Source organism: Camelina sativa, chromosome 3, assembly GCF_000633955.1.
Source record: "Camelina sativa cultivar DH55 chromosome 3, Cs, whole genome shotgun sequence".
NCBI lineage: Eukaryota > Viridiplantae > Streptophyta > Magnoliopsida > Brassicales > Brassicaceae > Camelina > Camelina sativa.
In genome coordinates, this window is record NC_025687.1 from 26,013,047 (window position 1) to 26,027,299 (window position 14,253).

At 32.3% G+C, this 14,253-nt stretch overlaps 2 protein-coding genes across 3 annotated transcripts; one reads left to right on the top strand and one right to left on the bottom strand.

Moving 5' to 3' along the window:
- Nucleotides 2,747-7,731, top strand: LOC104778139 (protein NRT1/ PTR FAMILY 1.2). Of its 2 annotated transcripts, XM_019243943.1 has the most exons (5): nucleotides 2,747-3,029; nucleotides 3,132-3,349; nucleotides 4,856-5,001; nucleotides 5,662-6,075; nucleotides 6,499-7,720. In XM_019243943.1, exons 1-5 carry the CDS (start codon nucleotides 2,930-2,932, stop codon nucleotides 7,445-7,447), a joined length of 1,827 nt encoding a protein of 608 aa, XP_019099488.1. In that variant the 5' UTR covers nucleotides 2,747-2,929; the 3' UTR covers nucleotides 7,448-7,720. The 2 variants fall into 2 exon arrangements, with proteins under 2 accessions (XP_019099488.1, XP_010500813.1); XM_010502511.2 differs by lacking the exon at nucleotides 4,856-5,001 and having other exon boundaries at nucleotides 5,516-6,075; nucleotides 6,499-7,731.
- LOC104778140 lies at nucleotides 8,584-10,376 on the bottom strand. The gene is made up of 3 exons (XM_010502512.1): nucleotides 10,187-10,376; nucleotides 9,787-9,924; nucleotides 8,584-8,940 (listed from the first exon to the last, which is right to left on the bottom strand). The coding sequence occupies exons 1-3, from the start codon at nucleotides 10,346-10,348 to the stop codon at nucleotides 8,755-8,757; spliced, it is 486 nt and encodes a 161-aa protein (XP_010500814.1). The 5' UTR covers nucleotides 10,349-10,376; the 3' UTR covers nucleotides 8,584-8,754.

Below are 14,253 nucleotides of genomic sequence, written 5' to 3' on the forward strand. Positions count from 1 at the left end.
AAATGACTAGAACTACTACTATAGTATTACTATTTTATTACTAGGACCATAACAAAATACAGAAATACTAGTAGTATATCACTAAAATTGATATATATATATATGTATATATATATATAAGTTATATGCTATGAATGGTCGCAGTGGTTGGGGCAGACAAATCTGTCTGCGGACTGAACCGCTTTTTATTTACCATTTAGAAAATGTAGTTCGCAGTAGTGCGGTCCAAATAAAGCAGAGACAAGACCGCAGCGGACCAACTGCAGACCGCTTTTACATACAAATAGAGTTGGTCCGCAACGGTCTGTAATCCGCTTTAAAAATGAAGTGGTCTAGAACGCAAATGGATTTGGCCGCCCTGACCACAATTATCATTCAAATCGATAGTATATCCAGTAAAAAAAGTTATAGTATATCCAAAAGAAAAAGAGCTTTCAGAGTATCCGACACCCACGTGCAAGGGGAATGAATAAAGTCATAATAAATATTCTCTTTGAAGACTCTCACATTCATTCGCATCATTGTCACTTTTTTTTTCTCTAATTTTTTTCCATTGAATTGCATTATTGTAATATAGTATTGAAATACTTCCCCCACACCTTATTATTACTAGGTTATGTTATAAAATAATGTAACAAACACATGCAGTTACTCGACAATGGGTTATGTTATAAAATAATGTAACAAACACATGCAGTTACTCGACAATGGGTAAGGATAAAGTATTGTAAAAAACTTACAAACTTATTCAACAATCTATGAGCCTATTATTGATTTTATGTCAGACTGTATAATAAGATTGACTTGTGAGTAAATGACTGATGGGTCGAAACAGAAACAAAAGCTTTTTTTTTTTAATATGATTGCACTAACTTTAATAAGGCCTTTATTTGTTTAAGGGAATTTTTTTTTTTTTTTAAACAAAAAGAAGAAGAAGTGAGAGACAGCGAATAAAAGAAAAGCTGGTAACCTCATGGGATGTTTTGGTTTTGCTCAATTATTTCGATACTTTTGATATGATTTTGTTCCATTCCTTTTCATTAATCAGATGTGAAAGCTATCTACTTGGTTTAATTGCATAAAGCGATGAATGAATTTGAAAAATGTTTTACACAATCTAAACCTAAAAAATGTAAACAGTTCTTTGGCTATCAATATTTGGAGCAGCGTTTAATGCGGCACGTATCCCTGATCGAATTTTTTTGCTATTAACTCTTTGTAAATGGTAAAGTAAATTTCTCATTAGAGTAAAATATAATTATACAAAGGTATTTATAGTAGAGTGTTGAGACTAAGTAAAATGAAGCTTAATCAACTTAACCAATTATATAATCTTATATGCTAATATACCCTCACTTAAGCTGAATTCGTAGCAGGCAAGAAGATGTTTGAAATATATAGTCTCTGCAGAATCGAGTGAAATGGTGCTGGTTGCAGAGATTTTGTTAAGATGTCGGCCAATTGATTCTCAGTGGCAACATGTAGAACTTTGAAAAAGCCATTCTTAATCTGATCTCGAGTGGTATGACAGTCAATCTCTACATGTTTGGTTCGTTCATGAAACATCGGGTTATTCGCAATATGCATCGCCGACTTGTTGTCGTAGAAAAGTTTGGCATGCAGTTTCAGATTTTGATGCAAATCCTTCAGCACTTGATGGAGCCAGAGTAACTCCTTTGTAGCTTGTGCAATACTCCTGTATTCGGCTTTGGTACTACTCGAACTCACAACGTACTGCATCTTGGATTTCCAAGAGATTAAAGAATTCCCTAAAAAAATACATATGCCAGTAACAGACCTCTTAGAATCCTTGCAATAATGTCAGAAGGATGTCGAGCATGACTAGAATGGAAAGGAAACTCATTTTCATGGAACACAACATTACAAGACACAGAAACGATGTTAGTAACCAAATTGAGCACCTTATAGCCCTTATATCCTGGAGAATTTCCTAAGAAAACACATTGTTATGCTCGATGACTAGACTTTGTTCTATCCTTTAACAGGGTTGAAGCATAACAAAGACAACCGAAAGTACGAAGCATATCATAAGAAAATTTCTTTTTATTCAACAATTCATAATGAGATAAGTTTTTTAACAACTTGGATGGTGTTCTATTGATCAAAAAGACAGCATTCAAGACACAATCACTCCAGTAAGCAATAGGAATATTAGATTGAAACAATAAAGCTCTAGCAACATTGAGAAGTGTTTATGCTTTCTTTCGACTACAGAGTTTTGTTGTGGGGTGTATGCACAAGAGAATTGATGAATCATGCCATGTTGTCTGACAATATCAAAAAAAGCTAATTCAGGGGAATTATCTGTTCTAATTGCTTTGGTTGGTACTACGCTTAAGCACATGAAGCTAATTGTTATCAATGTAAAATTTTCGGGAAAAATAATATAAGCGGTCGCAGGTCCACAGTGGCTTCCTGTTAGCAATTATTTTGTAAAATTTTCGGGAAAAATAATATAAGCAACTAAGCAACCACAAATAAACAGAAAATTGGATCAAAATAGCAAAAAATAAAATAAAATAAAATTCTAAATATAGAAGTCGACGTCACTAATGTTTAAAATCTCAGAACTCAATCTATATGGATTATGGAGTATTAAAGTATCTATTCTCTACTAATTATCATTTCTTTTTTGAATAGACTAATTAATTACAATGATCTTGCACTTACTGTTTTTTTCCTTTTGTCCCCTATAGGCGTTAGTTACTAGTATTAATTGTCCACTCGTTGCGGAGATGTAACACACATTCCTCGCTCTGTCTCTCTCTCTCTCTCTCTCTCAAATCACTTGCAAAGACATAGATCTTCCACTTTCTCCTTCTTCCTTCTTCTTCCTTTATACCTTTCTCTGTCTCTCCCCTATATAAACTCACTAGGTTGAGTGTTTGTTTAGCCAAAAGATTCAACAATGGAGAACCCTCCGAATGAAACAGAAGCAGCTAAGCAAATCCAACCCAATGGAGGGAAAAAAACAAAAGGTGGAATCATCACTATGCCTTTCATCATAGGTACAACAACATTTCCATAAAATCTTTAACTCTACTTGTCTTTTCTGATTCCTCATAAAAACCTATAATTGAATTATTTGTTAATTTATTATCATGGTGAAGCAAACGAGGCGTTCGAGAAAGTGGCGAGCTATGGATTATTACCAAACATGATTATGTACTTGATCAGAGATTACAGATTTGGGGTAGCAAAAGGAACAAATGTTCTATATATGTGGTCTGCTGCATCAAGCTTCACACCTCTCTTGGGTGCTTTCCTCTCTGATTCTTATCTTGGTCGCTTCCTCACCATCTCCATTGCTTCTCTCTCCAGTTTTTTGGTAATAATCTTTATCACTCCTTCCTCCTCTCTAATCTCCCATCTTACTTGCCGGTTTAACTTAACCGGAACTGAATTTGCTTGTTTAGCTTTCCACTACTTGTCATGAAGACTGATAAGAATCCGTAACTGATTTTGGAAAACTGACAAGTCTTTTCAAAAATGTTTTTACCATATACTTTTTCCGTTTATATGATATTTTATTATCGATATCAAAAATATATTTAATATTATCTAGTAAGTTTAAAATTATATATTTTTACACATCTACATAATGAATTAATTGAAGTATAGTGGTACGAGGTTTTTTCTTCCATATTTTTATAGCAAATATATATATATATATATGAATATTTGAACATAAAGTAAATTGGACCAGATTAATTTAATTTCCAACAGATTCATCGCTGATGCAACATTGAATAGGTTGTTTTCTTATAGCATCGTGATATTATATAATATTTGTTAGTAATCTAGTAGACACTAAACAGTAACAATAATAGTATGGTACAGTTTTAGTAATTTCAGGCGTTGCATGTGACTTGTGAGGGACTCGTTCCTAGGGGAAACATTTGCTCCATTATTGTCTTCTTGTGTTTATGTTACACTAAAAAGTCATTTTCGAATTTATTTCTTAGCGTGGCAGTTCCATGTGTTCTGAATACTCTATTTTCATCTAAAACATTATTGCTAATTTAAAATGTCCTTGGCAAGTTGTGTGAGTGACCACATATCAAAACTATAATTTCTGATATTGGACAATATTCTACTTAAAAAAAAGTGTCATTGCTTTTCTTCATAAATAAAGAAAACAATAAAAAAAACTTCAAATACGTACTGTACTATGTTTCTTACTATGTTTTAATATCGGTTCACTTTGGTTCTGTTTTAAAAAAATTGTTTAAATAAAAGTAAACAAAACCAAAACACGAACCAATTTTTTGCTCGAAATAAGTCTATTTAAACCGGATTGGACACAGTTCACACTGCATGACGAATTTGAATTATTTTCGCTATGGAGCCAAGTTTGATTGTTTTTGGTAGGCTATATAGCATAGAGCTGTGCGTGGTAGGCTTAAGCAAATTTTGAACCTTGTACTCTTTATAACTTGTCCGGTTCTAATCGACACTAATATTTCATATGATTTTATTCACTCACTTAACGATCAAATGTTTAAACTCCGATACATCGATTGATTTGACATGCTGGTACAATTATTCATCGCAATCAACTTCGTTATTATAATTTTTGGTAGGGTTAAGGACGTATGACTTTACATTCGACCTACCAACGTGTGCTCATCATGGCCACGATTTTGTTGCCGATATGAATATTGGATTTTTCTTCTTGGATTTTTTTCTTCTCATAATTATATAAACGTAGCGACATGTAATGTTTGTTAGCTTAACGACATGTAATGTTTTGTTATTACATTCAGCTCAAACTAAACCGGGTTTTCTAGACCAAATTCAATTAATTGATGATCATTGTTGAATCATACCACAGGGAATGGTGCTTTTATGGCTTACTGCAATGTTACCACAAGTGAAGCCATCGCCTTGCGATCCCACAGCAGCAGGAAGCCACTGTGGACCTGCGACCGCTTCTCATCTGGCTCTTTTGTATTCTGCATTTGCTCTTATATCGATCGGGTNATTTGAATTATTTTCGCTATGGAGCCAAGTTTGATTGTTTTTGGTAGGCTATATAGCATAGAGCTGTGCGTGGTAGGCTTAAGCAAATTTTGAACCTTGTACTCTTTATAACTTGTCCGGTTCTAATCGACACTAATATTTCATATGATTTTATTCACTCACTTAACGATCAAATGTTTAAACTCCGATACATCGATTGATTTGACATGCTGGTACAATTATTCATCGCAATCAACTTCGTTCTTATAATTTTTGGTAGGGTTAATGACGTATGACTTTACATTCGACCTACCAACGGTGTGCTCATCATGGCCACGATTTTGTTGCCGATATGAATATTGGATTTTTCTTCTTGGATTTTTTTCTTCTCATAATTATATAAACGTAGCGACATGTAATGTTTGTTAGCTTAACGACATGTAATGTTTTGTTATTACATTCAGCTCAAACTAAACCGGGTTTTCTAGACCAAATTCAATTAATTGATGATCATTGTTGAATCATACCACAGGGAATGGTGCTTTTATGGCTTACTGCAATGTTACCACAAGTGAAGCCATCGCCTTGCGATCCCACAGCAGCAGGAAGCCACTGTGGACCTGCGACCGCTTCTCATCTGGCTCTTTTGTATTCTGCATTTGCTCTTATATCGATCGGGTCAGGCGGCATTAGACCATGTTCCTTAGCCTTTGGAGCTGATCAATTAGACAACAAAGAGAACCCAAAGAACGAAAGAGCTCTCGAGAGTTTCTTTGGTTGGTACTACGCTTCCTCAGCTGTGGCTGTACTCATCGCGTTCACTGGTATTGTATACATTCAGGAGCATCTCGGATGGAAAATTGGGTTTGGAGTGCCTGCGGTCCTCATGTTGATCGCTGCTTTGCTATTCGTTCTTGCGTCTCCTCTCTATGTTACACGCGGTGTGAGCAAGAGTCTCTTCACAAGTTTAGCTCAAGTGGGTGTTGCAGCTTACAAGAAGAGGAAGCTAAGTCTACCAGTTCATCATGACTCCGTTGACTGTTATTATCACACGAAAGATTCTGATTTAAAAGCTCCAAGTCACAAGTTGAGGTAAAACAACTATATGTATTTCTTTAAGTATCCTGGGTTCTTGATTACTTTACAAGTAATATATACCATACTGTCTTGATTAGGGTCTTAAATAAAACTACTATACTTTAAATATGATGTCCGATCTTTTCACTTTTGAGAATCTCATGATTAGGTTTGCAATCAAAGCATGTTAGACAAGACACATGATCAATGCACACACTTTACTTTGATACTCTCTCTTAAAAAAGCTTGTAGAACAAGAAAGAGAAGGCTCTCTGTTTACTTTGATACTACTACTCTAATTAGGTTTTTGAACAAACCTTGCGCTATTAGAAACATGATGCACTGTTACTTTGAGACTTCCTTGATTAAGTTTTCAAATCATACTTGGAAACATGATGTTCCGTTTTTTTTATTTTCTTTTGATTTTCGTTTGGTTAGGTTTTTGAATAAAGCTTGTTTAATAAGTAAACGCGAGGAGGAAATTGGGTCAGATGGGTTTGCTTTGAATTCATGGAGGCTATGCACAACAGACAAAGTCGAGGAACTTAAAGCATTGATCAAAGTCATACCAATATGGTCCACAGGTATAATGATGTCCATAAATACTAGCCAAAGCACGTTTCAGGTGCTGCAAGCGACTTCTATGGACAGACGTCTGAGTCGTCATGGTTCAAGCTTTCAAGTTCCAGCTGGATCATTCGGTATGTTCACAATCATAGCTCTTGCCACGTGGGTCGTTCTATATGATCGTGCTGTTATCCCGTTAGCTTCAAAGATCCGAGGCAGACCTTTTCGACTCAGCGTTAAGCTAAGAATGGGATTAGGGTTATTCATGTCATTCTTAGCTATGGCGGTTTCTGCAACGGTTGAAAGCTTCAGAAGGAATAAAGCTATAAGCCAAGGGTATGCAAACAGTCCCAATGCTGTGGTAGACTTCTCAGCGATGTGGCTGGTGCCACAATATGTGCTACATGGATTAGCAGAGGCTCTTACCGCAATAGGACAGACTGAGTTTTTCTATACCGAGTTTCCTAAAAGCATGTCTAGTATCGCGGCTTCTCTCTTCGGTCTAGGAATGGGTGTGGCTAGTCTATTGGCGAGCGTGGTTCTCAATGCGGTCAATGAACTAACCTCAAGAAATGATAAAGAGAGCTGGGTTTCAGACAACATTAACAAGGGTCATTACAACTATTACTATTGGGTACTCGCGATAATGAGCTTCATCAATGTGATCTACTACGTGATATGTAGCTGGTCGTATGGTCCTTTGGTTGACCAGGTGAGGAATGGTAGGGTTAACGGTGTGAGAGAGGAAGAAGAGTTGCTTGACATTGCTGGCAAAGGCTTCGGGAAGGAAGATCTAAGTGCAGTTATTAAAGCCAATTAAGCAATTATAGGTCATGCAAGCTTTTTTACTTTGTCTATAAAGGGGGCAAGAAACTGTAGGAAATTATGTTTAATTGCATCTGGTGTGTCGTGTTATTAGTAAGTGTTGATTAAGGTTTATATAGATTTGTAATTAGATTGGATTCTGTGTTCGGGTTTATAATTAGGGGTTTTTGGTGAAAAGGTCAATGGTTTTTGGCTGTGTATACAAGCCAAGTCTTTGATGTATTTTTTTTTTGTTATTGAAATTCATGAAGTCTTTTGTATATATTAACTGTTGGTTTGTCTTATATCCAAAATGATTATATTGTCGAAACTATATAGACCCAGAAAACTAATTAATAAACAGCTAATGAACCCGTAATTTTAATAATTACTAATATATTTTTAATTTTTTTTTGTACGCTAGACATAATTTAGATGCACTGTCATATATGTGTATGTGTGAATATATAAAGGCTAGATTTGCTGAGTAGGAGGCAAGTCTCTGAGGCTGAGGCTGAGGCCGGGTGGAGCCATCCATAAGCTTCCTCTGGCAAATGACTTCTCTGTTTCCCTCTCTTCTAATTTCAATCATCACTGCTAGTCTGCTACCCTCGTAGTTAAGTTATTACATTTGTTATGTTACTTTTTAATGATACCACACTATTTTTTAAAAAATATGTTATTTAGTAAATAAGTCCATGCATCATTGTAAAAAACTAGGTAAAAGCTAACTAAAATCTTGGTCGTCGAATTCAAAGAACCAAGAGTTTAAACTAAGGACAATGCCATCGAGCGAGTTACACGGTGGCATAGCTGATAACATCCATCACATCCTCACCATAATTTCCTTGGTGTCTCAAACTTCAGAACCACTGAGTTGAAGGCATCCACTGTGCACATAAGACTTAAAACATTCGCAAGATTTTCTGTTTCTTGTTGAATTGGGGTTTGAGACCAATATAAAGGTATCTAAGATTTTGTATGGTATTACTCTCAAGATTCAAAGAATAAGAAAATCTAGAAGTAGAAGGATATTCACCTCGAACTCTCTCGTAGATACCATAATGCTTTGCCACATATCTAGCATCATTAACGACGTAACATAAATATCCATCAAAACATCGATACAAATATCTAGCATCATTAACGACATAACATAAATAACATAAATATTAATCAAAACATCGATACTGTATTGTTTTTGAGGGTAGGAAACCATATGATAAGACTAATTAATGTCCAAACACACATTATTTTACATACCACTTGCATGCATAGCATATGACATGGTTCATGGGTAAATATTGGATTTGATTGGAGCCATTAAAGCTTGCTAACTTGATCGACGCCATTTTGTTTGATATTTAGGTTAAATGGTGTCATCAACAGCCTCATCCGTAGTCTACCTGTGGCTATGAGTTCTTCATCGTGTTCTCTTCGAATCTCAATTATTGCTGATTTTAGATCTTCCATCTTCCCTACTAATCTTGCTTCTATCTTTACGTCTTCCTAGAATTTTCATCACATTAAATACGTTATATGACATGTGATTTGACCAGCAAATAAAAGATACCAAAAACGGTGTTCATGTTTCTCTCAAATTAGTAATTAGATATATGTCCATTAATCGATCGACATAAACCAAATATATTAAAATAATTTGTTTTTTTAAAAATGTGGCAACCCATGCCGCGGACCCCACTAACTCACCGCTAGTCGTTCCAACAGACTCCAAGCTGGCTCTGCAGAGCATTGATCCTAACCCCTCACCGTGGAAATGAAACTAATCATCCAAATCCACCAGTAGATTATTGGTGCGCCAAACATTATTCGAACCCTAGTCCCCACCCTTTATCAACCTTTCTACAGGACAAACTGTCACCAATTGACCTGCAGGAATGTTGTTAAAGGGTGGGACCAGGGTTCGAGAAACGTCAGACGCACCAATAACCTACTGGTGGATTTGGATATCCATAATGAAGAGTTAAGACCGATGCCCTGCAGTACCAGCTTGGAACATATGGAGTCAAACTAGCAGAGGCTAGTGGAATCCACGAAACGGGTTGTTATATGAATATAAAATAAGAAAAATTGGCACGTTGAATTAATTAATTAACCGAATTAAACCTCAAGAAATTAATTAATTATAAATGTTTTAAATTTTTAAAATATAGTGTTTTAGTAAACGAAATCCGAAACCATGCCAGGAATCAAACCGAATCAACTAAATTTTTAAATTTATATTTTATCAACACAACCTTGATCATAAATTATAACAATAATAATACTTAAAAAAATTGTGCATGCGTTTCCTTCTATATCATGAAAATGTTTATGTTCATAGAGAAGTCGAACTTGAATTTTGGCCGTGGAGTAGAACGAATAGTTGAGATCAACTGAGGCATGGGATCCTCCAACTGAGTACACTGCGGCGGCTCCCATCAACTCTATTAGCACACCAATCGCTGCAGTGTGAAAATTCCCGTCTTCATTCTGAATATGATCATGTAAATAATACAATTAATGTAGCACTCGTCAAAACTCAAAACCAAAATCAATTTTTTTTTTTGTCATCAAAAATCCTTTATTACGTAGAAATATGAAACAAAATCCATAGTCCATACCATGTGAATCATAAATCAAACGTACATGTAAAAGAAAAAGAATTTCTTTTAAATAAAAAATATATAAATATACCACGAAGTAATGTAATCATTCACCAAAAAAAAGAAAAAAAATGTAAATATTCATTCACCAAAACGTGATGCGTAACGGTCAATTTACACCGTACGATCCCCTTTCCAACATGGAGGACTTGAAGGCCTTCGAGAATGAAACTGGGAAAGTGGGAATGTCTTTTATCTTTGGCCAGCTCTTCCAAATACGTTCTTATTTTGAGGATAGACGAATCTTCCATATCTTCTATTTTGAGATGAGCTTTTACTACTTAGGTTTTTTTTCTTTTCGAACTAGGTGCATGTACTACGCCTATTTATTAGTCACGTCGACGAATCAGGAACTAAAAATATCTAAAAACTAGATTAGGATCCGCGGTACACTGCGGTGTAAATTATTTATAACTAAAACATTTAACTTATAAATTTTATTTCTTGGTTAAATATGTTATAATTATATAATAGTTTTTAATTTTATGATTTAAAGTTTAAACCATATAATACCGCCATAGAATTTGTTTTTTACATAATATTTATTTAATCAATTTAATTAGATATGTATATTCTCTGATACTGATAGTGTTAACAAAATAATGAAATGATGTTTTACCCGTGTAACACCAAATTAATGATATTTTAAATTTATATAAATATCGATAAACCCGTCCCACTATATAACTTTGTCCCGAGATATTTTAACTCGTACTATATCAACTTAATTTTTTATATTTATTTTTTTGTATTATATATATTAGCTTGAGTTGGTATGTTATTTATTAAGATTGTAATCATTTACATTTTATAAGATTGGCACTTCTTATAAAGTTTAAATATTTATAATACTTAGAATTCTTAAAACGGTTGAGTATTTCTCATATTTGAAGTTTCATAAAATTTTAAATATATTATTAATATTTTAAAGGTCTTTTAAATTTTTAACAAGTTGAAATATTTATAATATTTAAACTTTATAAATTTGAAATTTCATGAACGTTTAAATATTATTAATATTTTTAACATTTTATAAAGTTTAACTTTCTAAAAAAAACAATTATTTATAATAACTCTACTTTTTATAAAATATAAAATATAAATATTTATGATATTTAACTTTTTCAAAATCTTTAATAAAGAACCGGAAAAACCAAATAAAAGTTTTTTTAAAACGTTGAATGTCTGGTAAATCAAGCTTTTTGTATTATGAATCATTTTGGTCTCTTTTATAATATGACTCTGAACCATTGCTCTACTTTTTTAGGCGAGGTGGGATATATTGTATCTGTAAATTGAGTAATATATGTCTGTTTTAAAATTTTTGTATTACATCATATGCAGGAAAAAAATCACAATTTTTATTAACTAAATGTATTATAGAATAATTCAAAATAATTTAAATATAAATTCAAATAAAAATGAAAAAGAATCATATATTTATGTTTGAATAAGCTAGAAAGATTTCCTTATTTTTTAAAATCTTACTTATAATTATTTTAAAAATTTTGGTAAGCAATATTAAAGTTAATGCATTAAATGCAAAAACTTTCCAATAAGTATTTTTGAGCAAAAACTACTGCAAAAATACTAGTATAGATATGATCTGGTGTGTTAACTTATACCATAACACTAAATTTTAACCGCGAATTTTTTAAAAAATAATATTTTTTAATTAGATTTAGTTTGTTTTTTTTAATTAATTTTGTTTGGGTTGTTAATTATTAGAACAATAATAAGTGAATTAAATACATAAATATGTAATTTATAAGTTATTGTCTCATTAAGTCACAATATTACCAATGATTTAATTGTTTTACAAAATTTTAGTGAAATTACCTTATTTAATATTTCTCATATTCTAATATTAGTAGTATTGGCCAAATAATTAAATGAGGATTTAACCCTTGGTTTTCAAATTTAGTAACTCACCAGATTGTGACATGTGTTAGTTTTAACGATTAGAAATCAAAGTTAAAAACTCACCAGATCATGACACGTATCAATTTTAATGATTAAATATCAAATTTAATAACTCATCAGATCGTGACACGTGTCAATTTTAACGATCAAAAATCACAGTTTTCAAACTTAGTAAAACAAAACATAAAATAATTGTAATCTTATTATATTAAAAAAAAATCAACTAAGATAAATATACTATATGTCATCCATATCAATGTTTCATTGTTACAAAGATTCTCAATCACTACATGGTAAAATAAATATACTATGTGCCATCCATATTTGGTCATATAATTATACTATATAACTTAACACATTAAATTTTATGTCTTCGTTTGCACAAATAAATAAATAAATAAATTTTCTGTCTCTATGGTTAGCCAATTTCGGACACTGAGTACTTTAACAAGATTTGTGAAGGCACATGCGAAGAAAACGAAGATCATGATTAACCAATTGACAGCTAGATTTGAAGTCTGAACTAATATTTTTATTATATTAAAAATCTTATTATTTAAAGTTGGGTTTTCAATTAACCATTAACATGATCATGACATGTGTCAAATACACTGATGAGATGTTGACACATATCAAAAAATTATTATTTTTAAAAACAACTAATTAAAAAAAATAACAACAGATCTAAATAAAATTTACATGTTTATATCTAAAAAAAGTTTCTAAATAAAAAAAGAAAATTAACAGAACTAATATATTTTTCATTGTACGTTACTTATGTTATGCATGTTTTCTCAATAAGTTTTTGACATGTATAAACAAAAAAGTAATTCACTGAGCATGTATATTATTATTAATAAATAAATACTGAATAACAAATTTAAAAAGAATAACATAAGTTATGTCAAAAGAATTATTTGTTTTTGAAACATTATAGGACAGCTAATTAAGAAAATAACATTATATCTACATAACATTACATGTTTATATCGAAGCTTTGATCTTTGATTTTTTTCTGATATAATTTTGTCGATCTATTGTGTGGGTCTTTGATTCGTGCGGGTTTTTCATTGGAAGCTATCAGATGCAATGAAATGAAATCGAAGTATATAAGCCCGCTAATTTAATCGAGGATAGAGACACTAATGGAAGTTCCAAAAGTGATTATAGAGTTAGTAGCATTATATGCTTGGAAGATAAGTCGGTCGTTGATGTTTTTGGTCAAAATATAGAGTTGTCTTTTCTGAATAATGTTGATGATTTCGGTACTGAAACAAGAGATGTTTGATCGAATAATTGAGAAGTAGTTTCAAATTTGGGAAGTTGGAACGGTATACCATTTTAAAATTGATTTCAAACCGGATTTATGTGGTTTTCTATCGGATTAGGTTCGTAAACCGTTTAAACAAGGTATATAGAGAAATATATGAGAACTTTTGATTCGAGTAAAAACCAGTTGAGAATTTATAATTCGAGAATATTTGAGACGAGGTCATCGCTTTAAGTTGTTTTGGTACAATTGGATATTTCTGAAGAGTAAATAGGTCGTTGATCATTAACGTGATTATGACATATGTCATGTTTTGGATTGTATATAAAGTTTATATTTTGTATATATGAATTATCTAAGACTTATATATACCATCCTGATTATAATTTTCAATTTTTTTTATTATATTAACTTTCTTTCAGTTTCTCAACTTTTATTGGGTTAGTCATNAATGGAAGTTCCAAAAGTGATTATAGAGTTAGTAGCATTATATGCTTGGAAGATAAGTCGGTCGTTGATGTTTTTGGTCAAAATATAGAGTTGTCTTTTCTGAATAATGTTGATGATTTCGGTACTGAAACAAGAGATGTTTGATCGAATAATTGAGAAGTAGTTTCAAATTTGGGAAGTTGGAACGGTATACCATTTTAAAATTGATTTCAAACCGGATTTATGTGGTTTTCTATCGGATTAGGTTCGTAAACCGTTTAAACAAGGTATATAGAGAAATATATGAGAACTTTTGATTCGAGTAAAAACCAGTTGAGAATTTATAATTCGAGAATATTTGAGACGAGGTCATCGCTTTAAGTTGTTTTGGTACAATTGGATATTTCTGAAGAGTAAATAGGTCGTTGATCATTAACGTGATTATGACATATGTCATGTTTTGGATTGTATATAAAGTTTATATTTTGTATATATGAATTATCTAAGACTTATATATACCATCCTGATTATAAT